At 37.0% G+C, this 22,893-nt stretch overlaps 1 protein-coding gene across 10 annotated transcripts in view; it reads left to right on the top strand.

Moving 5' to 3' along the window:
• SUPT3H (SPT3 homolog, SAGA and STAGA complex component) overlaps positions 1-22,893 on the top strand; it is a 441,526-nt gene that overhangs the window by 298,033 nt on the left and 120,600 nt on the right. For all 10 annotated transcript variants that reach the window (XM_082347635.1, XM_082347640.1, XM_082347634.1 and 7 more), the window contains exon 7: positions 17,847-17,922. In XM_082347635.1, the coding sequence (XP_082203761.1) occupies positions 17,847-17,922 (76 nt within the window). The remainder of the gene's footprint in view (positions 1-17,846; positions 17,923-22,893) is intronic.

Here is a 22,893-nt window from a genome sequence, read left to right as displayed (position 1 = left end):
TGGAAAATAGACATTAGCTTTCTTAAAGGAAGTTTAAAACGTGTCCATTGCGTTTGCCTACATTTTTGAAGCCTCACTGTTATTTCCTTACAATCAAAATACCAAAGACTTTTCTCGTATTGTAGAGTGTCTAGTTTTATCTAACAAGTGACTCTGTATAGACTAGTACAATGAAAAAGTATTAGGCTACAGTAATTTATTTGATTACGAGGTTTCTCTTTCCTTCTGCTAATCTATGTTTATGTGATCAAACATCCATTTGAAAATTTTGTTCTTATTTTCCAAGAACATTTGTATACCTTTGAATATTGTAGTCTCTTAGATATACTTCTCTAAAAAGAACTAATAACTTTCAACGTATATCTTATTTATTTTAAAAAGATAGATTTACTATTTAGCCTTCATATGAATTGCATAGTGGTTTGTACTTTTTGCAAAGCTTATTAGTACATCTTAGGTTTCTTATATTGGACCTAACTCACTACAGTAAGAGCATCTTGAGGGGGAAGTATTTGAAACCATAGTGGTAGTGATCTCCCTAACCTTTAACTTGCCGGAAAAAGTGTACCTAGAATTCCTTTTCCTTTCTCCATCTATAATGAAAGTACAGATTCTTATGAATGCCACAGTCTCTCTTCAATTATCAGTATTACAAGGCCTCCTGATTTCCTAAATCCAGTGCCCTTCTGTGTGAGAGAATGGAAGCATAACAAAAGTTGATGCAGTAGTTAAATAGCTGTCTCATTGCTACAGGTGAAGTGGTTCACACACGTTTTCAGTTTTGAAATATGTAGCTGTTTCCCAGAAGTTAGGAACCTGATGGCTTCTCCCAGTGATATTTCTTCTATATAAGAATCACTGCAAATAGACTGAGGCTGTTTTCCAGTGTGGACTTGAATAGGTTGTCTGATCTCTTAAATCTTAGGAACTCTGGCTCTGAAGTATTTCTAAAGATTTCAGGACTTCCCTAAGTACAGGGTACACATAGAACCACAGAACATCAGCGCTATACAAAGAAGAGAGAACTCAGTCACAGTGAGATGAAGCAACTTAACCTAGAGATTCCCATTTTGTGTTAGAGGCAAAACAAGACCTAAAGTACAGCTCTTCTGATTCCCAGGTCAGCATTCTCTTCAGTGGTCACTTTAGTATTTTTCTGATGGAATAGAATGAATCTCAGTATTACATAGAATGTATATCAGAGCCTTAGATTATGATTAAAACTCAGTAGTTACTATTAAGAACTGTTGATTTAGAATATATAGAGCTTGAATTGGAATTGTATTAACCCTATAATGTACCCTATCCATTCCTTTTCAAATATATCTTGAATGCCATCTTATTTGCTTTCTGTTTGTATCTTTTATCATCAAAATAAAACAGTGCATAAAAGGAGAACTTCTTGAGAAGTATGCAGTGTTCACCCTTTTTTTTTTTGGCAATTTTAAGTTTTTCATTAAGAAGCGAAGCAGTATTTTTCAGTTATTATGGCCTGCATCTTCATTAAAATCCATCCTGCATTTATTTATATCCATCTCTCAAGATATCCTTTATTACTTTCAAGTTCTGTTGTTCTCAGGATCACTTCAGCCCTCACCACCCCCAGTCTGCTTCAGTCATCTTTTCTCTCATTGATGAAGTTTGAGATGGGTGGCTTTTCATTGGCTGTATCTAGGATCCCACTATAAAGCATTAAAATAGGACAGGTCAAAAGCAGTGTCCCCATCCTGCCAGCCAACATTTATGTAAAATGCGCAGATTAAAAATGGTAAGCATTTAAGCACCCCTTGGAGTGAATTGTTTGTCAAGCCCCTTGTCAAGTCACTCACCTTTGTTGAATTGTTTTATGCTATCCCTAATTGTGAATAGGTAAATGCAAGTAAATCTATTTCTTTTTAAACTAGAGCATCTCAGTCTTTCTGGAGTTAGGATAACATTATTGGTTATTTGTTTGACTTAATGTTGTCCTATCCTTATCCCCTGAACGCACTCCCTGAAGTTAAAAAATATATAAAATAAGTTGCATTTTTTAAAAATGTTGGTGAGTGTTGTGAGGAGAGGGAATCCTCACTCTTAAGCTCATTCACCATCCTTCTGACTACTAAAAATCAGGTCTAGAAATCAATATAATAGATCACATAAATGTGTAATGACTTTTATACTTCAGTCTTACACCAACATGATGGAGACAGCTGCCTGTCACCCAATATCCATCCTCTCCATCTTTCTTTGTAACAAAACTCGGATTTGTAGCTGGATATATTGCCATCCAAAGTATCACACCCCTCTTCTTACCTTGCAGCTAGGTTTAATCGTACCACTGAGTTGTGGCCAGTGAAATGTAAGCATAAATATTCTATTGGACTTCTGTTAGTTTTCTTAAAAGGGAAGGGGTACACCTTTTTTCTTATCTTTCTACATTTGATTACTTTATACAGATGTGATACCTGGAGCTTTAGAAGCCATTCTGCATAATGAAAAGAAAGCTACAGCCTACACAATTTTATACATCAAATGTATCTCAGTATAGCAGGGGAGGGGGTGACGGGGAATGAATGAATGAATGCATAAATACATAAATAAATAAAAGGTGAAAAAAAAGCCACAGCTTAGAAATGACAGAACAGACGCTGGAACTGACTGAGGTTCTCGCGGTGTCAGCAAGCAGTTATGTTAAGCCTGAACTACTTGCCTCCAGAATTCATATATATGAGGAAAAATAAACTTCTGTCTTGCTTAAGAAACTATAATTTGTAATCATATTGTATTTAGCCAAAAATATTTAACTAGTAAAACCTGTGAATGAGACCCCTAGGTTGATAAAATTGAGAATATACTTCTAGAAAGTAATTAGTTTCTTAGGGTAGACCTGGTCTGGGTCTTTTACTTAGGGCATTGATTTTTTTCCCCTTTGGTAATTCCAAGATAATTGACAAATTAAGTCTATTTTTCATATTGAAGGAATATTTTGTCATGTGGCCTGTGATTTTCAAAGAACTGTCATAGCCACAGGACAAGCGTTAATATCTTAATGTGTTTCAGCCTAAGTCTCGTATTAATTAAAAGAGTTTTGTTTATCAAAACTTACCAACATCAAAAGGTTGAAGAAATCACTCACCATTTATTAATATGTTTCCTGCTAAAATTCCAGAGGAAAATACAGGAAAGGATTTGATTTTAGATTTTTTGTTTGTTATTCAAAATATCCATCCTGCTACTTAAGAAATTAAAATACCTGGCTGTAGAAAATAAGTACCATCTGGCCTGTGTGTTTTTCTACCTCCTCTAAAGAATACTATGCAAAGGAGGGTGTGCATCGTAACAAGGCATGCTTCATTTAACTATACTTATGGGATACCTGATGTGGTAAATAGGAGTATTACTTAAAAATTGTATATAAATTTATAAATAGCAAGGTTCTGTTGTATAGCACCAGGAACTATATTCAGTATCCTGTGACAAACCATAATGGAAAAGAGTATGTAAAAGAATATATATGTGTGTGTGTGTGTGTGTGTGTGTGTGTGTGTATGTGTGTGTGTGTGTGTGTGTGTGTGTGTATATGTGTGTGTGTGTATATATATATGTTTGAGTCATTTTGCTGTACAGAAGGAATTAATACAACATTGTAAATCAACTATACTTCAATAAAATTAAAAAAGAAAAAAGTTGTATATAAATCAAATTGTTGTTTATTTCATCATATTGTAAATGTACCAGGAAAGCACCAATATAAAACAACTCTAGAGGATTGCTTTTGTGCTATGAAGAATCTTAATGTGTTATTTTGTTAAGGTCATCATTAACAAATGTCATCATTCATTTCAATGTTGTCTGTGGTTGTTTTTTTTTAAATTCACCTCTAACATTTGGGCAATCTGGTTATGAAACCTGTAATATGAAACCCCAGTAATCATCAGCGTTATTGGACTTCTCTAACTGGCTAATTAAATTCTGCTCTCCCCACCTCAATTTCACCCTGATCCTCCCACGTGGAGCCTTCTTGTTGCTTCTTACTCTTTGGAAGAGAATCATCCAAGACAGATGAGAACATGCTTATGTTACTACAGTGCATTCCCCACTTAAAACCTACAAACTGGACTTCTTTGGTGGCGCAGTGGTTAGGAATCCGCCTGCCAATGCAGGGGACATGGGTTCGAACCCTGGTCTGGGAAGATCTCACATGCCGCAGAGCAACTAAGCCCATGCGTCACAACTGCTGAGCCTGCACTCTAGAGCCCATGAGCCACAACTGCTGAGCCCGCGTGCCACGTGCCACAACTACTGAAGCCCACGCACCTAGAGCCTGTGCTCTGCAACGAGAGAAGCCACCGCAGTGAGAAGCCCGCGCACTGCAATGAAGAGTAGCCCCCCGCTCGCCGCAAGTAGAGAAAAGCCTGTGTGCAGCAATGAAGACCCAACGCAGCCAAAAATTCAATAAGTAAATAAATAAATTTATTAAAACAAAAAAACCCCCTACAAACAAACAACACACACACACACACACACACACGTTCTCAAAGTATTTAGCCAATGTATTTGTTTCCTTGGCATCACTTTCTTAAGGATGTCAGTCATCACAAAAGAGTACAAAGTCTTTATTATAGAATGACAGTTTTTTAAAATCTTTTACCAAGCTATTACCAAGCATGGTATTATGATCAGAGCATCAGCTTTGGGGTCAGACAGACCTAGGTACTCAAATCATGGTTCCATCCCTTATCTTGTCCAGGGTATCCTTGTTAGTACCCTAGACAAGTTACTTAATGTTTCTGACTCTCAGATTCTTTAACTGGAGCCACATCTTAGAACTATTGGGAAGGATTTGTGAAAACGTATGTAATGTACCTAGCTCAGTGCCCGGCACATGTGAGTTTAAGAAACAGTATCTGTCTTCGACAAAATCTTCTTTATAAAAATGTACAATAAGGCTGCATTCCCGTGGATATACATACAAATGGAATATAGTTTAGGTACCGTCTTCCTTTCATAGTGACTACAATCAGAACCAGTCAAAGAATTTACAACATATATGAAAGATCAGGCTACTGGGATATCTTTCTAACTTTGACTGCTCTCTCTCAGTAAAATGACTCAGAAAATGTACAGTGTATCTTCAGAAGGCACTATAAATATCTTACTCATGTTAGAATGCATTTCTAAATCTTATCAAAGCCACACATAGCTCAAGTTTTAGGGTTTTCGGAGCCACTAAAGTGCATTTCAGGTAGAATTTTTTAGATTATTGCACATCTTATAGGTTTCTAGAGTTATAACATGTAGTAGCAATCTCCAGTTGAATTCTTTGGATAATTTTACTTGGGCAAAATTTACTTGGATAATTCTATCTATATTCAGGCAGAAAATTTTATATCTGAGCAAGGAATTTTGTTCTAGAAGTCAGAGATATAGTGGAAAGAGCACTGGTTTTGAAGAAGGAGCCTTAACTCTTTCTAGCAATATGCCTTACCTTAAGGAAAAGCCACAGAAACTCATCCAAGAACTGAACACACCTGACCCTGCTTGGCTTCTGAGATCAGAAGGGACAAGGAGTCTTTGGGCTGGTGAGGCTGGGGGAAGAGTACACAGGAACTCTCTGTACTGTTTTTGTAAATTGTCTGTAAATTAAAATTATTTCAAAATTAGAAGTTGTTTTTTAAAAGCCACAGAGGGTCAGTGACATCAGCGTCTTCATCTGTAAAATGGAGATGATAGTAATAGCTGACCTTACCTCACACAGTTGAAAGAATCAACAAGTAAAGCAATACATAAAACTCAACGATGCTGCTCTTCTGTGCTGAGTCTTCCTCACTTGACCTCACCCGTTTTACCACCTCTGATCTTCCATTTTTCTTGCTGCCAAAGTTGTCTTTGTTTCTTTAAAACTTTCGTAGTTACTTTATGTAAGGTGAAGCACTGCCTAACATCACCAGTTACTAAAACAATTCTCCTTTCTTCCTCTCTTTGTAATCCATTCCACACCCTCTGTGGCATGCCTTCTTTAAGCCTTCTTACTGAAAAACCCAGCCTAATGGCCACTGACATTTAATCAAATAACAGTTATGATACATTTACTCATGAGTAAAGGCTGATTTAAATTTGGGCACCGACATCTGAGGATGGGAATTTCATCATCAAATATCTTAATAGAAACCATTTTGTTAAATAACCATAATTATAGGTTTTACATTTATGATTCTAGGGGATTTTGCTGTTCTGCATTCTTTGAAGCCCAAGAGGCTGTCATAGCATTCAGGCTGCTTGAAATACTGAATCTAAGTACCTCCAGGGCTTCTTCAGGAGATAAGGCCCTACAGGATTTCATCTTTCCAAGGTTTTGTACCCACAATTATCTTAAAGATGATTTCTGGTTTTGTTTTTTTTTTAATTAGGTACAGTTTTTTAAGGTAAGAAGTAAAAATAGACGTCAATTTTTTTAATGTGTAGACATTTCTGCTTTTTCCTGTTAATAATTTAGGAATTTTCATTTATTACATTTGAAACAAAAGCAGTTTGGATAGCTATGATTTGTCTTGTATTCTCATTATAGTCATATTTGGTCAAGTCTGTTTCTGGGTTTTTTTCAGTGATCACATCTTGGCATAGTCAGGAAATCCTTTTCTTTCTGTTTGGGGCTAACTCATGCTTGCAGCTACATCAGTCTCTGTGGCAGGTTTCTGTTGATGAACTTGCTCATTTCTGACTCATGAAAACAGCTCAGCCAGTTATGAGAAAAGAAACGTCAGCTTTAAAATGATTAAGAGCATTCTCTTCAGGGGAATAAACAATTTAATCTGGTTTGTTTCTAATTCTAACTCAGATGGTGTCCAGTTATAAAAGCATATTTTTCCTCTATAACATATTTCCTTGAGAATTTTTCCTAGATTGGTGACTTTGTTTCTTCACTGGTGCATAATGTAATAGACTTCATTATTCCTCTTTTCATAATTTCTTCTTTCTTCTTTTTTAATTTTTAAAGCATGTGTGATTCAAATTTATTGTTAAACGTGGTTTTTTGTATCCCTATTTATCTCACAGTTTGTTTACAGCAGTATTTTCCTTCAGTTGAAAATTCCTAAATGAAGAATTTAACCATCTTACTAGAATACCTTCTTACCTAGAGTACTTAAGATTTACTATATGAAGTGCCAATTTTCTTTTCTGGCTGCATTGGGTCTTCGTTGCTGCGCGCGGGCTTTCTCTAGTTGCGGCGAGCGGGGGCTACTCTTCGTTGCGTTGCGCGGGCTTCTCATTGCGGTGGCTTCTCTTGTTGCGGAGCACGGGCTCTAGGCACGTGGGCTTCGGTAGTTGTGGCTCGCGGGCTCTAGAGCGCAGGCTCAGTAGTTGTGGTGCACAGGTTTAGTTGTTCCACGGCATGTGGGATCTTCCCAGACCAGGGCTTGAACCCGTGTGCCCTGCATTGGCAGGCGCATTCTTAACCACTGCGCCACCAGGGAAGTCCTGAAGTGCCAATTTTTTAATTGTTTTATAAACTAAGAGATTAAACTATCAACATAAATTATAGGAAGCAGAGACTGTGAACTGGTTATTCTAATCCATCACTGAGCCAGTTATCTCTGCTACTTCTCCACTTTTCTGGCAGCAGTAATGTAGCTTTGAGATAGGGAGTAGGATTCTGATGAGAGGCGAGGGCAGGTCCTGGTGTATTGGTTCAGGAGGGTTGAAAGGAGCAGCGTTTGTTCTGGTCCCTGTTTTAGGAGCTCTCTTTCGTCCGTGCTCCACAGATAAGCCTGTCGTTTTTGCAACAGACCATGATGTGAGAACCAAGGAGGGATTTGATAGAAATGACACATGACTGCATTTTTGAAAGGTAGAGGCACAGTGCTTGTTCTTGAAGGGCAGGCAGCATAGGATAGCGCAGTGCTTTTCAGGTTCTGCCCTGCAAGTTTTGGAGTTTCACTGAGAAATACCTTGCAGAGGAGAGGGAAAATTGGAGGGCTCTAAGACTCCTTCCCTCCCTTCTGTCACCTCTGCTTTAACAGTTTCATTAATGAGGATTCATAGTAAAAAAAAAGCATAGACTTTTGAGTGAGACAGACCTGGTTTCAGAATGCACGTGCCTTACCTGCTTAGCAAACATAGATCTAAGTTACCTAACGTATCTGAACCATAGATGCTTCATTTTAAAAACAGGGATTATATCTGCCCATTGAGATTATTGGAAGAATTGAAAGAGATAATGAAAGGACGAAGTGTGGCACCCACATGTAGTAGTGAGTCAACCGGTGTTAGTCCCCTCCCCCCTAGACTAGCGGTTCTTAACTGGGTGTGATTTTGCCCCCAGTGGGACATTTGGCGATGTTTAGAGACATTTTGTTTTTCACAGCCCATGAAGTGGTGGGCAGATGCTATTGGCATCTAGTGGGTAGAGGTCAGGGATGCTGCTTAAACATCCTACAGGGCACAGGACAGCCCGACAACAAAGAATTATTCAGCGCAGAATGTCAGTAGTGCCAAGATTGAGAAACCCTGCCTTAGAGGTATTAATTTTTATATATAAAAAATATAGAAAAAAGTATTTATGGGTTTGTTCCACCAATATTTATGAAACACTACTATGTGTCAAGCTCTGTAGAGGCTGTGAGGATTTAGCACTGAACAAAATAGACATAGTCTGTGCTGTCAGGGAACTTACATTCTAGTTGAGGAGAAATAGACAATAAACAAATAAGTGTATAATGTTATTGTGACAGATGGTAGTAAGAGCTATGAAGAAAAATGAAGCAAAGTAATGGATAGAGAGTGACCTGGGGGAGCTGCTATTTTATATTAAGTGGCCATAAACTGCTTCTCTGGTAAGGTGACTTTTGAACAGAGACCTGATGGAAGTGAGGGAGCAAGCCAGACAGTGATGTGGGGGTAAGATATTCTGGACAGAGTATGATAAATGCAAAGGCCCTGGTGTGGGAATGTATTTGGCATTTTCTAGAAAGTTCAGGATAGGCCAGTGTGGCTAGAGTGGAGTGAGAAGGGGAGTGGTAGGAGGTGAGATCTGAGAGTAATAGGGAACCAGATGACGCTGGGATTTATAGGCCATTCTGAGGATTTGGGCTTTTCTTCTCTGTGTGATGAGAAGCTGTTGGAAGTTATTGTTTTAATTTTTATTTTATATTGGAGGGAATAGATACATGGAAGTTTTGATCATAAATAGCATGATCTGATTTTCATTTTTTAAAAGATCACTCTGGCCATTGCTTGGTGAATAGATGGTCAGAGGTGGGGATAGGAGAGGAAGAGTGGAAGCAGGAAGACCCATTACGAGATTATCGCAGTAATCCAAGGGAGAGATGACGATGATGATGGCTTGGACCAGAGGAGTAGCAGTGACAGTGGAAGGGCATGAAAAGTAGTTTATTCCAGATACATTTTTAAAGGTAGAGCTCATGGAAAACCATAATTCAAAAAGAGTCATGTACCACAATGTTCATTGCAGCACTATTTACAATGGCCAGGACATGGAAGCAACCAAAGTGTCCAAAGTGAATGGATAAAGAAGATGTGGCACATATATACAATGGAATATTACTCAGCCATAAAAAGAAACGAAATTGAGTTATTTGTAGTGAGGTGGATGGACCTAGAGTCTGTCACACAGAGTGAAGTAAGTCAGAAGGAGAAAAACAAACATCGTATGTTAATACATATATATGGAATCTAAAAAAAAAGAAAATGGTTATGAAGAACCTAGGGGCAGGACAGGAATAAAGACGCAGACGTAGAGAATGGACTTGAGGACACGGGGAGGGGGAAGGGTAAGCTGGGACGAAGTGAGAATGGCATGGACATATATACACTACCAAATGTAAAATAGATAGCTAGTGGGAAGCAGCTGCATAGCACAGGGAGATCAGCTCCGTGCTTTGTAACCACCTAGAGGGGTGGGATAGGGAGAGGCAAGACAGAGGAGATATGGGGATATATGTATACGTATAGCTGATTCACTTTGTTATAAAGCAGAAACTAACACACCATTGTAAAGCAATTATACTCCAATAAAGATGTTAAAAAATAATAATATAAATAAATAAATAAAAATAAAGGTAGAGCTCATGGAACTTGCTTAGAGGGAATTAATCAATGGAGTGAACTAAGATAAAAAATGTTATTTTCACATATAAAAAAAAAAATCCGTGGTGAAAACACTCAGATGTATCACATAGTAGCAACAAAGGGAAATTCCAAGAGGGACTCTCCCTTGTTCTGTGCAGAGTTCCACGGATCCTTGAAGAGGATGGTGAGGGCCATGCTGTACTGACAGGCTCCCTGCTTCACAGGATTTTATTTTAAAGGTGCCAGACTTTCCCACTGTATAAGTGAAGCCAGCCTGCGTTCAGTATGCGTGTTGGACTGCTTGAGAATTTGCTCTTGACTAAATCAAAATGGAAAGGTCTGCAGCTCTCACTCAAGGTTAAAGAGAAAGTATGAATTAAATTTTGTGCAACAGTTGCTTTATATACATATTTTCCAGTTGTAAAGTTTGACCCTAAATGACCAAAATATTTAACCGTATCCTTGTACATTTGCTAGGCTCTAAAGTTATGTCGACTCATCTGGATATTACATAAACCTATGAGAATTTTTAGGAATATTTTTCAGAATACCTAAAGAGCCTACATATATTAACCTGATATGTTCACTTTTGGATATACAGCCAAATAGAAACCACAAAAAAGGGTTATAGCACCCTCAATCAGGAACATAAAAAAGAAGTCAGTCTTCTATCACTTTAAGGAACTAGTTTGGGCAGAAACTCACATAGCTTTTTATATTATTTGCCAACTTAGTTATTACAGAGCATGTTTACAATTTCAGGAAAACATCAGTAAAAATTAGTACTAATACTACATGAGGGTTTACAACTAAACATGGGATTAGGTTGTTTGGTACTAAGTTATTGAAATAAAGTGATACTTTTCTTAGCACACATTTTATCCCAAGACAGGAAATATTTTATTGGGAACAATTCTCCCCACTACTAGCTTAATAAATTCAGATTAAAAACTTTGAAGCAGGCATTACCCCAATTTTAAGTGTAGTATTTTGATTTTTAATAACAACTGTAGTTTCCTTATATAACCAATCATGCTCATTCTTCATAGTTTAAAATATATAGAAAAGAAAAAAACTCCTATATTAACATTAATATATTTAGACCCAAAGAGTATAGACCCCAAAAAATCCAATATTTTGAAACAACTCTATTATGAACTCATGTCACAAATATCCTTTTGTGTATTTCTCAATCACTGATGCTTTGTACTTGCTGAGAATTACTCACTTATTTTTAGCACAAAATTCCTTTTAAATCCCTTCAATGTTCTCCTAGAGTCTACAGTTATTTCCTTGGGAAACTTCATATAGCTACTACAATACATTCTTAATACCTTGGACACATAAAACTGGTGGATTATAAAAATCACTCTGGGGAGCAAAAAAACACCAACAGAAACCTTTCTTTTTAGGCTAGGAAATATATTGTATTTTTATTCAGTTAGAAAATTCTGGGTCAAACTTAAATGAACTTTTGATTTCAAGATTACATCAGTTAGAATTCCGAGTTGGCTCCCTTAACATTGCAGTAACATTCTCCTTTCTCTCCCTCTTTCACTCTATCTCACTGAGAACATATATCCAAGCCTCTGCTATCTCTCTGTGATTTTCTGCCTCTTGAGTAACCACTTTGATTATTTTACTGCATATGGACATTTATTTAATGACCTTCTGTAAGTCAAACAAGATTTCTTTACTTTCAAAAATCTTTTCTTTCCTGATTGTAATTCAGTTAAGAAAAAAAATTTTAATTACTGCAATGTGTACCTGAAAAAGTAGAAGTTCCCTATAATGTTACCCCTGAGATTAATACTATTAAAAGCATAATGTATATACTTCCAGATGTTTGCATACGTGTATGTATGTCTCATGTGCACGCTTGTGTGTTTAAACGTAAATGGGATCAAGGTACATACATTCTGATTCTCAACTTGCTTTTTTCAGTTAATAATACATTCTCGCAGCTATAATCTCTGAGGGGACACAGAAGGAGGACACACAGAAAAGTGCAGGGGTATAATATTATCTAGAAGAACATGTATGATTCGGAAGAGAGGAATCAATGTGACCTGGAATCTTGAGGGAAAAGTTGCTAGAGGAAGTGGTACTTATGCTGAAAGGGAAGGAGTTAAATTACCATGGGGATGGAAGAGGGGGTGTCCAGCACAATCATGAGGGAGGGGTAGGGGACAGCAAAACATGGCAGATGTAACAAAGAGTAACCTTTGTGCCAAGGTCTTTTCTCTTTGTTTTTACTTAAAGTAATTGTACCCAGGTGGGTTGGGAGAGTTAAAATATTTGGAAGGAACCAGCAGAAACCTGTTGCAGTACTCCAGGCCCAAAATGATGGGCACTGCAGTGGGCGTTAAAAGCAGGGGAATCTACCAGATGTTTTGAGGGAGACTCACCTAACTCTTGGGTAGGGGAATCTAGTAAATTACAAACTGACCCAGCAAGCAGAGCCAGCACTCACCTGCGTACCGGGTTGCATCTGCAATGATCCAGATAAACCCTAAAACCTTTCTGGACCTCAGCTTCCTTATCTACAGTGCGTTGGGGGGTGTATGAGGTTTCCAAGGTGCTTCAGCATTCTATCGCGTTTACTGATCTGTGAATATCCTTCTGCTGTGTACCACAGCATACATGAACATGCATAAACATTCCACAGTTCACATGTTGTCACATTGCTGGATGCTGCTGCAACCACTCTGTATGAAGTTTTCAAGTTCAGCAACCAGTTCCTGCCTAACATGAGGTATTTGGTAGATTACCATCGACATTTGGCCTTTTCCATGCAGAAAGGACTTTGCATTTCAATTGTAAGACTTCTAAGTGTAATCAAAATAAGATTTTTTAAAAAATTCAAGGTGGAAGTGAAAGCAGATGAAAACTTTCATCTTGGTTTAAAAGTTATGTTGTGTGATTCTGTGTTGCTGAAGAAAGTCATGTGTCTTGAGAAGCTGCCAAGAGATACGCCAGCACATAGTTTCTATAACCTTTACGTATGCTTCAGTGAAAGCATGCAGAGAATTTAAATGAAACTGCATGCTGCAGAAGTAATCCAGCCTCATACCTCAAACTGATATAGGCAGGGGCAAATGGTGATTGTCATTGCTGTCCTTGAAAGTATTTTTCAAAGACACAGCAATTTCACATCCACTGACATAAAAACTTTTCACTAAAAATTTAAATTAACAATTATATACTGACAGACTGTTGTGTTCAGGTATTGAACGAGCAAATTATACTACATACTGCATTTGTAGGGATATTTGCTCCCCTGTTTTCATTTAGGTAAGACCCAGAAAGTAAGTTTATCTGACATGGAATTGTGCCATCTGTTTTGCAATAACCAGAAAGACCTGTAACCTTGATAATGAGATGAATGACTATAGCATAACTATTCTCTTTTACCTTTTTTTTGAACCTATTTCAATTAAATTTTGAAATATTGTTGGGTATTTGGAAAATGTTAGGAATAATTCTTTCAAAGGTAATGCATCCATGTATGCCCCTACATGGTAATACTTTGCTATGTTGTAGTACTAGTAAGGTTCAATTTCAGAGACGCCTCTGAGTTATTAGCATATTTTTATGAGCGTTCAGAAGCACTGCTGATACCTAAAGAAAGCAACGAGTGGGTAGAAGCACCAGATTAAGCAGAAGACGAACTGGACTTGTAGATGCAAAAGCATGAGTAATCCAGAGATGACCTTACATTTATGTGGCAGTCTGAGATCATCCTCATGTGAGGATGTTCAGGAAGAATAAAAGCTGTGATTAACCTGATATGATTATTTAGTGATATACCTCAGAATAGGTCATTCAAGACCAACCCAAGTTTTACTTCTCACTTTGCCTCTTTATTAACTATATACTTTAAATTTCTTTTTTCTTTTTTTTACTTCTCTACATCTGAGTGTGCTCAAGCTCATCTTGTAAAATGGAGCTATGAAAACTGTTTATCTTAAAGGTTATTGTGCTGCTGTATGTAAAGAGTAGGCATTGTTATTCTGGTCATGCTATTTTATTAGGCTTATGATTTTTTTCCCGCTTGAATCTTTTTCCAGAGATTTCTTAAAGTTCCAGGAATAGAAAAGGACGGCCACTGTGTACATTAGTGTGAATTACAGAGGGTGATCTGAAGAGAGGCAGAAGGGAGGTGGATTTAGGACAACACAGAAAATAAGAGCCAGCCTTAGTTAATTGTTGGCCAGTGTCGTGTTTTTTATGGGTCTTTGGCTTAAAAAACTGTCTTCCCTCTCTGGAATTTGTACAATTTGATTACAAATATTACAGTTCCTGTTTTGAGATCAGCCATCAAGGATTTATATGCATTTCTTTTGCCTCAATCTACCCATCCATCTGCCCAGTCATTCAGCCAGCCAGCAAATGTTTACCGAGGCCCAGGTAAATCCAAGCTAAGAAATCTCAGCCAACACTGAGATTATAGAAGCAAAATATAGTTACTATCTTTGAAGAATACATAGTCCATGAAGATTCGGTATTTTCTGACTTTCCCAGTATTTAAGGTGATAGTGTAAGATCAGGAGATAATGTAATCAGATGCTGAATGACTTGGATGCTTTTATGAGACCAAATTTGTCCCATTTTTTTGGTCATTTGAAACAAGTCCTGGGGAAGAGAGAGGAGTAAACAGAAATTAGCATGAGGAGTGGATCTGAACCATCCTCATCAGCATCAGGTCCCAGTGAGTGTCTCTGATTTCCTGTTGAGGGCACTTGACCGTGCTGTGAGTAGCACGCATGCCCGGTGACACGCAGTGTATGTCCTGAGGACATTAGTAGGAGTGCTTCCCAACCTCTTTTATGTCATGGCACACATAGAAAATGATAACATTTCTATGCCAAGGTAAATGCACAAGGCAGCTGGTGGCCAGATAACAGCCTGGGGTTTCTGCTGCCTCAGCCTTGTGAGGCATCCAGAAGGTTGAGGGGAAACAGTATCCCTCCACACCTGTGACGTGTTTGCAGCACCCCCGTGTACTGTCAGGTACATTACAGTTTGTACACCCTGTACTAGGCTATCCCCAGATCTGCCTTCTTTGCTGACCCAGGGCCTCACTAATTTCATTTTCTCGTGAACAGTTTGGACATGTTAATTACAGTGGCTCCATAATACCTTTTAATAAGATAATGTATAGAGTTTAGAGGATCCCAAAGAAAAATATTGGAGTGAAAAATTACTGTATGTTAGCGACAGCTCTTTATAATGAAAATAGGCTTCCTCAAGGAATTGAGAGTCCTGGGCTTCAGTTCTAACTTGGTCACCTCTCACAAATCATTTCCCTCCGAACCTTAATTTCCTTATCTTTAAAAGAGAGAGGTTGAACAAGATGAACTTTATGCTGCTCTCTAGCCATGATTTTATACTGCCTATAAATCTTTGCTGTTGAGTGAACTGCTTCACATTGTGTGTTTGCTGTATGCTAGGCGCTTGGTGAATAATTTCTACGCATACCCTAGTAGCTTCACGGGGCTCCCGAGATCAAAGGTTACTGCATAGATGCTAGAGGACTTAAAATACATCAACTTACCATAACGACGGATACATGTCATATATTTGTCCAAACTCGTAGAAGGTACAACACCAAGGGTGAACCATAATGTAACCTGTGGATTTGGGGTGATAATGATGTGGCAGTGTAGGTTCATCAGTTGTAACAAGCGCACCACTCTGCTGGGGGTGTTGATGGTGGGGAGGCTGTGCGCGTGGGGGAGCACGGGGTATTTGGGAGCTGTCTGTACCTCCTTCTTAATTTTACTGTGAACCTAAAACTACTCTAAAAATTAAATCTTTAAATATGAAAAAATAAATAAAATAAAATACATCACCATCTAAGCTATCTAAGAATGTATACAGAAGCCAAATCTTGAATGTCCAATTTTTGGAGGAAAGTTAGTATTAAGAATCTCCTTAGGAACTTTCTTTTTCCGTAGTCATCTGATTCCCTTCTGTCTAGCATGTGTTTGGTGGGTGAGGCTGCCTAGCTGGAGAGTAGCAGAGAAGACCTGGAGGAACGCATGGATAATGAAGGATTGGCTGCATTAGAGCCATTTGCCTGCGTCATAGACCAAGACGGTAGCATTTGTTTATTCCACAAATGTTTTATTGCTCATTTACCATGTGTCAGATATTTTTTAGGAGCTAGAATTCATAGTCAGACACAGACAGTCAGATGCCCATACAGACATGCATACATAATATGTACATACATTAAAGATATCAGTCTCAGAGGTTTTTTGTTTTAATAAACACATTAGATTTGTCATGTTCAAAACACATAAATTATCCCTTCCTTCCTTCCTGTTTTCCATTAGCAAACATTTATTGAGTCATGTATCAGATACATTAAAAAGGACAAAACTAAATCATGCTTTCATATATCAAAAAATACTTCTGAGTACATAAAAATTTATCCAGTAATATACCCTTAAGGAAACATGATGTTTCAGATACACACACAACAGGATACATGTACACATACAACACATACATATACCTGCACGTGTGTGGGAGTAATATTTACTTGTACGTGTTCAAAAAGGATACTTGAACCTAGAGAATAAATAAACAAGAGAAGTCTGGGTTTGTGTCAACACACATATGTGTTTGTGAATATGTGTGGAGGAGGTTAGGAAGGAAAAGGTGGAGGGGAGAGAAGGAAGGGAAAAAATAATCAGTGGTCTTAGAAGGAACCACAGTAGTTAGTAAATTTTGCCTTAATTCCCACCCCCCATCTATCTTTTCTCTATGAAACTGCAGCTAGTGTGCCATTATTCATTCCATCAACTGATAGATCATTGGAATTAAATTGTCTACTCACCCAAATCAAACAAGATGAAAAAGAATAATTTCAGTTTTAAAAAAATGTAAAAATACCCACAGACGTTAGAAGTGGTACTTATGTATTCCACCAACTGTGATAAAGTAAACTTGCTGAAAGTCCTTCCAAAGCAGAAAAAAATTTTAAATCTCAGGGAATTTTTTTTCCTTTACTGGCCAGAAATTCATTCCAAGAAGTACCAGCCTGTCTCATTTCAAAATGCTTCCCTTGCCAAGGAAGCGGAAGCGGTCATATTCTTTCCCACCGAACTATGGGTGAATTATAATTATCCTACCTCTTGTGGGACAATGAAGCAGCAAACATCTGCTATACTGCATCCAAAAACCCACGAATGAAACTATACCAAACTGTGAATCATACCTGGACTCAGATTAAAGGATTTGTGTTGTGTTTACCTTTTTCTTTATTTTCTTTGCAATTTAAAATATGGATTTGTTAGCTCTGGCTGTATGTTCTAACTGAGGGGAAATATATGGATTCCATTTGTTGACTCCTATTTTAACATTGAAAAATCCCAGCTTTAAGGCAGATAGGCAATAAGAGTTCATAACAAATTTTCTGTTTGATTTGTTAACACCTCACAGTTTTCTTTTTCTTCAAGAGTGTGGTACAGTTAAAGAAAATTTAGAAGTGCAGAGTCTTAAGAAGTGAGGTCCTTTAGTTTTTTCTTCTACTGCAATAAAAATAACAGAGGACTGGAAAATGGTTTTTAAACTTTATTTCCAAGAGAAACAAGCTTCAAAACTACTGTTATCATAATTTTATGTATCATGGTATTTATGGTGGTACTAAACTATTCACCTAGAGTAAGAAAAGGAAATGGAACTTCAGTTCTGGGTTTTAGCTGTGGAAACATAAAAGTCTACTTGCTTTAAAAATTGTGTGTCTTTTTATTTTTATCTACTAGAGAGCAGAAAGACAAACTCGAATTATGGATTCAGCTCAATATGCAGAATTCTGTGAAAGTCGACAATTAAGTTTCTGTAAGTAAGCATTTAACTTTGCTTCATTATACGTTTGAGATTATGTGTTACAGATACACTAAAGTACAGCACCATCTGTGTTCCTTAGAAATTGGTGAGTTTAATACATATATGCATAGTTATAACTATTATGGAAACAGCCTCTGCATTGTAGGGGAGCCTATACAAGGTTTTACCCCACTCTGCTGTTTTGCAGTTAATAGTATTAAGAGGTTTTTAAGGGTACTGGTAATACACAGAGAGCCATGTTAATTATTCACATTACTTTTAGTCAGGAAAATTCCATTTTTTGTAATATTCCCATTTAAATTTCTTTTTTGGTTTCTTAGTCATTTTTACACTAGCATTGCTGATTGTACTTGACCCATAATGGACTGTAGTAGTACAGTCATGACATTTAAAAGCCCCTAATAGTAATAAATACCAAACTTTCCCTTCATGCGTGCATTCTCATATTAACCACAATAGAACATATCAACATAAACAGTCTCTTGCATCTTTGTCTGTAAGCTCCCACTGTGGCGTGCATTCCACGTTAGCACATTCATTAGTCCACGCTCTTGTACCTATGGCAAAATTAGTGCTGTCCCACCCCTGCACACAGCTTACTAAGAATAGATAAAGGCTCTTGATAAATAGTGGGCTGGATTGTGTACAAAACATCCTTACAGCAACAGTTCAGTGATGACTAAGACTCTCGGGGTGAAGGTCGAAGAGTAAGTGTGATGAAAAGTCCAGTTAAAAATATGACAAAGTAGCACATGACCCTAATCTGAGGGATCATGGACACAATGGTGTCTTTAAACGAAAAGCTATTATGTGGTCACAATAACAATGTATTTGATTTGGAAAAAGAAAATGAGAGCTTCATTTATAGATCATAAAGTGCAAATAAATGACACATTTCAAATAGTGCCTCATGTAAATGTCAGTAAAATATAGGAAAACATGTTTGGGAAGATTTTTTTTTTTCCTAACTAAATATACTTTGCAGCCTGACTAACAATTTGGCATCATACATCTGTGAAGCATTAAGTAAATGACACTTCAGATCATGGCAATTTCAGCAAATGAGAGGTTTTTGTATTGTAAATTTTAGGTTTAAAAATGGCATTCAAGTCTTTTATAAGTATAAATCTCCATTTTATAAAGTAACATTTAGTGCTATTGAACTATTTTTTTAAATCATATTTTAAATTTAATTTATTTAAAGGAACAGAAGTGCTATTTCACACTAAAACATGTAGTCATTGACACATCCTAATACATCTTTTGTTTAAAAATCTGATTTTTCATAACAATTTTTTGATTCGTAACTTAGTAGTAAACTTAGTAGATTAAAAATTAATACATTCTATTTCTGTATAAAATAATTGTAGTATAAAGAGTATCTTATGCTTAGTTGTTTTTTCTTTAAAGAAGAGGGATTTGGGCATTTAAAAATATTTCTTGATATGGTACCCATAAGTGCTTCGTCATGAAACCTTCGTGGGAGAATCTGTTTTATTATATGCCACAATACTGTCGTTGGGAATGCTCAGTCCAAGGGGGTCAGCAATTCCAGAACCAGACTCTTTACATTCCGTGCCTGATAGATTACCAAGATATAGGAATTGTGATCCAGCCATTTGTGTCTTTTTAAATATCTGATCATAGCACTCACTAGTTGAGACTACTGGTGCGTTTTAAAATAACATGTCTATAACTTTATAGGCTGAGGGTAAGTTGTAAAACCAGGACACTGATCATTGTTCACCAGTGTTTTGTTGTTACATTTATGTAAGTCAGATAGTCATTTCCCTTAAAGTCTTTTAAAATCTGATATTAATTCACAAAGCTTTAATTTAGTTATAATTTGATAAACCTGTTTCCAGTCCCTTCAACCTGTTGTTTTATGTGTGGATTTTGTAAACAAATACCTAAATTTTCTTTTTAGTTAATCTGAGAGTCTCTTTGTATTTTAATTGATGAGCTTAATTTATATGTATTTAATTACTTATACACTTGGGTTTATATATGCTGTCTTATTTTGTGTTTTCAACTTACTGTGCTTTTTTATTTGGTTTTCCTCCTTTTCTTTGGATTGATTGGGTTTTCTTCATTCCATTTTTCATCAACCAGTTTGTATATTATATATTCTGTTGCTGTTATTTTAGTTGCTATCCTTAATTTTTCTAAAGTACACCCCTGACTTAAAATTTTTTAAGTTGGTAACTACAGGCATACCTCGTTTTATTGCTCTTTGCTTTATTGTGCTTCACAGATGATGTGTTTTTTTAGGAATTGAAGGTTTGTGGCAACCCTGCATCAAGCAAGTCTATTGGTACCATTTTTCAAACAGGATTTTTTTTTTTTTTCCAAACAGGATTATTTTTAATTAAGCTATTTTTTTAGACATATTGTTATTTTACACTTAGTAGACTACAGTATAGTGTATATATAGCTTTTATATACACTGGAAAACCAAAAAATATGTGTAACTCACTTTATTGCAATATTTGATTTATTGTGGTGGTCTGGAACCAAACCCACAATATCTCTGAGGTATGCCTGTATCTAAACTTCCCTTCTCAGCCTAATTTTGTTTTTCCCAAGCACCCGTAAGTGCTTAAAGCACTCATTTTTGTCTTAAAAATGGCTTTATTTTGCCCTCATACTTAAATGATAGTTTAGTTAAGTAGGAAATTGTAGACTAATAGTTATGGGTTAAAACATGATTCCATTGTCTTTTAGCCTCTGTCGTTGGTTAGAAATCTGATGTCTACTTGTTTTATGTTTTCCCTGTGGGAGAAAGAAAGAGAATGAAGATATACCCTCGGGTATATGGGGAAATGAACAGGCTGGCAATCAGTAGCCGATCAATAAATATGTATAAAAGGAAAGAAAGAAGGAACCCCTACTATAGAAGTTTCCAGGGAAAACCATGCCCTCTGAGGAAGGTTATTTTCAATTTATTCAAAGAACAGTGATTTTGAAGAGATAGAAGTTGCAGAAGGTTTTCTTCAGAGTGGAATGAGCATTACAGAGGGCTCTGCGGGAAGGATCAGGAATGGAAAGGCTGGTGAGAAGGGATGTGGTAGAAATAATGAAATAGTGTGCAGGGGTGAGAGAATGGAATATTGAGAGGAACTTGAATTTTGCCATTGATCACTGATGAGAAAGATAAAGTGTATGAGATTTGATAACCTTAAATTTCCATATGAAATTATTAAGTAAAGTAGTTTTATTTCCAGCACAGGCTGAAAACTCAGGTTGTGTCAGAAAGAGGATAATCCCAGGAATTTTTGACCTTTGGTCAAGGTTCTATTTAGACTGTTGATCAATTTCCAGGATTACCCTTTCTCCTGATATATTGAGAAGAGGGGTGAAGGAAAAGGAACTCATTCAGTTTCATGCCCTCTTACTTCTGGTGAAAACAAACTATCATGACTAAGAGTATCTGTGCCTCTTTTTTTTGCAACCAGCATCACCCTGGAAAGGTCCATCTCTGAAACAGTCCTCCAGGTGACAGGGAGGAAATTAGCTCAGAGAACCTTCACCTGGAAGATTGCTGGCATAGTAGTAACCCAAGTGGTCTTATGCATCTTTTTTGATGTATGGAAAAGTTTGGACCCTACCCTTTTATTAAAGGAATATCTTTCATTTGTTCATTCATTCATTCATTCATTTCTTCCTTCTAGAAATATTTATGGTGAGTGTGCTAATGTCAGGCACTATTCTGGGTGCTGGGATACCACGGTGGACCCATGGTCCTCACCTCTGCATTCTCAGTACGTAAGATCTAGTGGGAAAGCTGACGATTCTGTTGCTTAGGTAGGCAGATCTGACAGAATACCAAGAACTCTTCTTTCCCTTACTTTTAAAATAAAGTGTTTAGAGCACAGTCACAAAATACCTGTTTCCATGTTACTGTCCGTCAAAGGGAGAAGTGAATAGGGTACATTTTATTGATCTTGCCAAATTGCTGCCTGTTGACTTGAACTTCAGAAGTATTCCACAGATGTTAACCAAGTGTTTGTGAGCTATTGCAGCTTACTAGTTAGATGGAATGTTGCATGTCAGAGAGCATTGGGAAGATTGGTTACTTTAGGGAGATAGCTTTAAGCAGGATTATCATAATTCTGCCACAGTTGACAGCTTTGGATATGTGCTTCGATAGCAGGACTTAATGTCTCCTGTGATTTATTTCACAGAAAACTCTTCTGTATGTGGAATCCATGAAGACTTTATCTATAAGGATCAAAACATCATGCTTGGAGTTACTGTTAAGTGTTTTATAGACCTGTGAGACCAGATTAATCAAAAGAATAATCATTGGATTTTTTAAAAGATGATTATGTTATAGATATGATAAAATCTTCACTATCAATCTTTTCCCTCTGGGTTACTAGTTAAATTAGTAATATCTAATGAAGGATCTATGTCAAGTTAGATTCTGCTTAGCACTGTGGTGGTTTAGAGATATTTAACAGAAGGTTCCACATGTGCTTAGTACTGGTAGGTATGCAGAGAGACGTGACGCGTGGTGTTGGTCCACAAAAAACTTGTAATGTGGCTTGAGAAATTATAAGCAGATACAAAAGGATCTCTGATGATATAAGAGTTCAGTAAATGACTAGAGTTGAGGATGTATACCTTTGGCTTGCATGGGCAGGATTCATATGAATGGAACAGAGTGATAGAGTATCCCATGCAGGGGTGAACACAGAGGATTATACTCAAGGCCAGTGACATTTTAATAGGGAATAATATAAAGGCAGGTTGGAATCAGCCTGGGTGGTTTTGAGAGTCAGGCTTGAGAATTTGGACATCTTTGCAATCAGGAGAATGTAACCACAGATTTAGATCAGGCCAGATATCAGTTTATTCTATTTAATTCTAAATTCACAACTTTGAGCCTATTCAAGTAATAGACACATTTTGAAAGGTATTAAAAATACAATTTCTATATGTTCCTTTTTTATCACTGGT

This window comes from Balaenoptera borealis (genome assembly GCF_965194805.1).
Source record: "Balaenoptera borealis genome assembly, chromosome: 12".
Lineage (NCBI taxonomy): Eukaryota > Metazoa > Chordata > Mammalia > Artiodactyla > Balaenopteridae > Balaenoptera > Balaenoptera borealis.
Note: the sequence above shows the minus strand (reverse complement) of the source record. Positions and strands in the feature narration are given on the sequence as shown.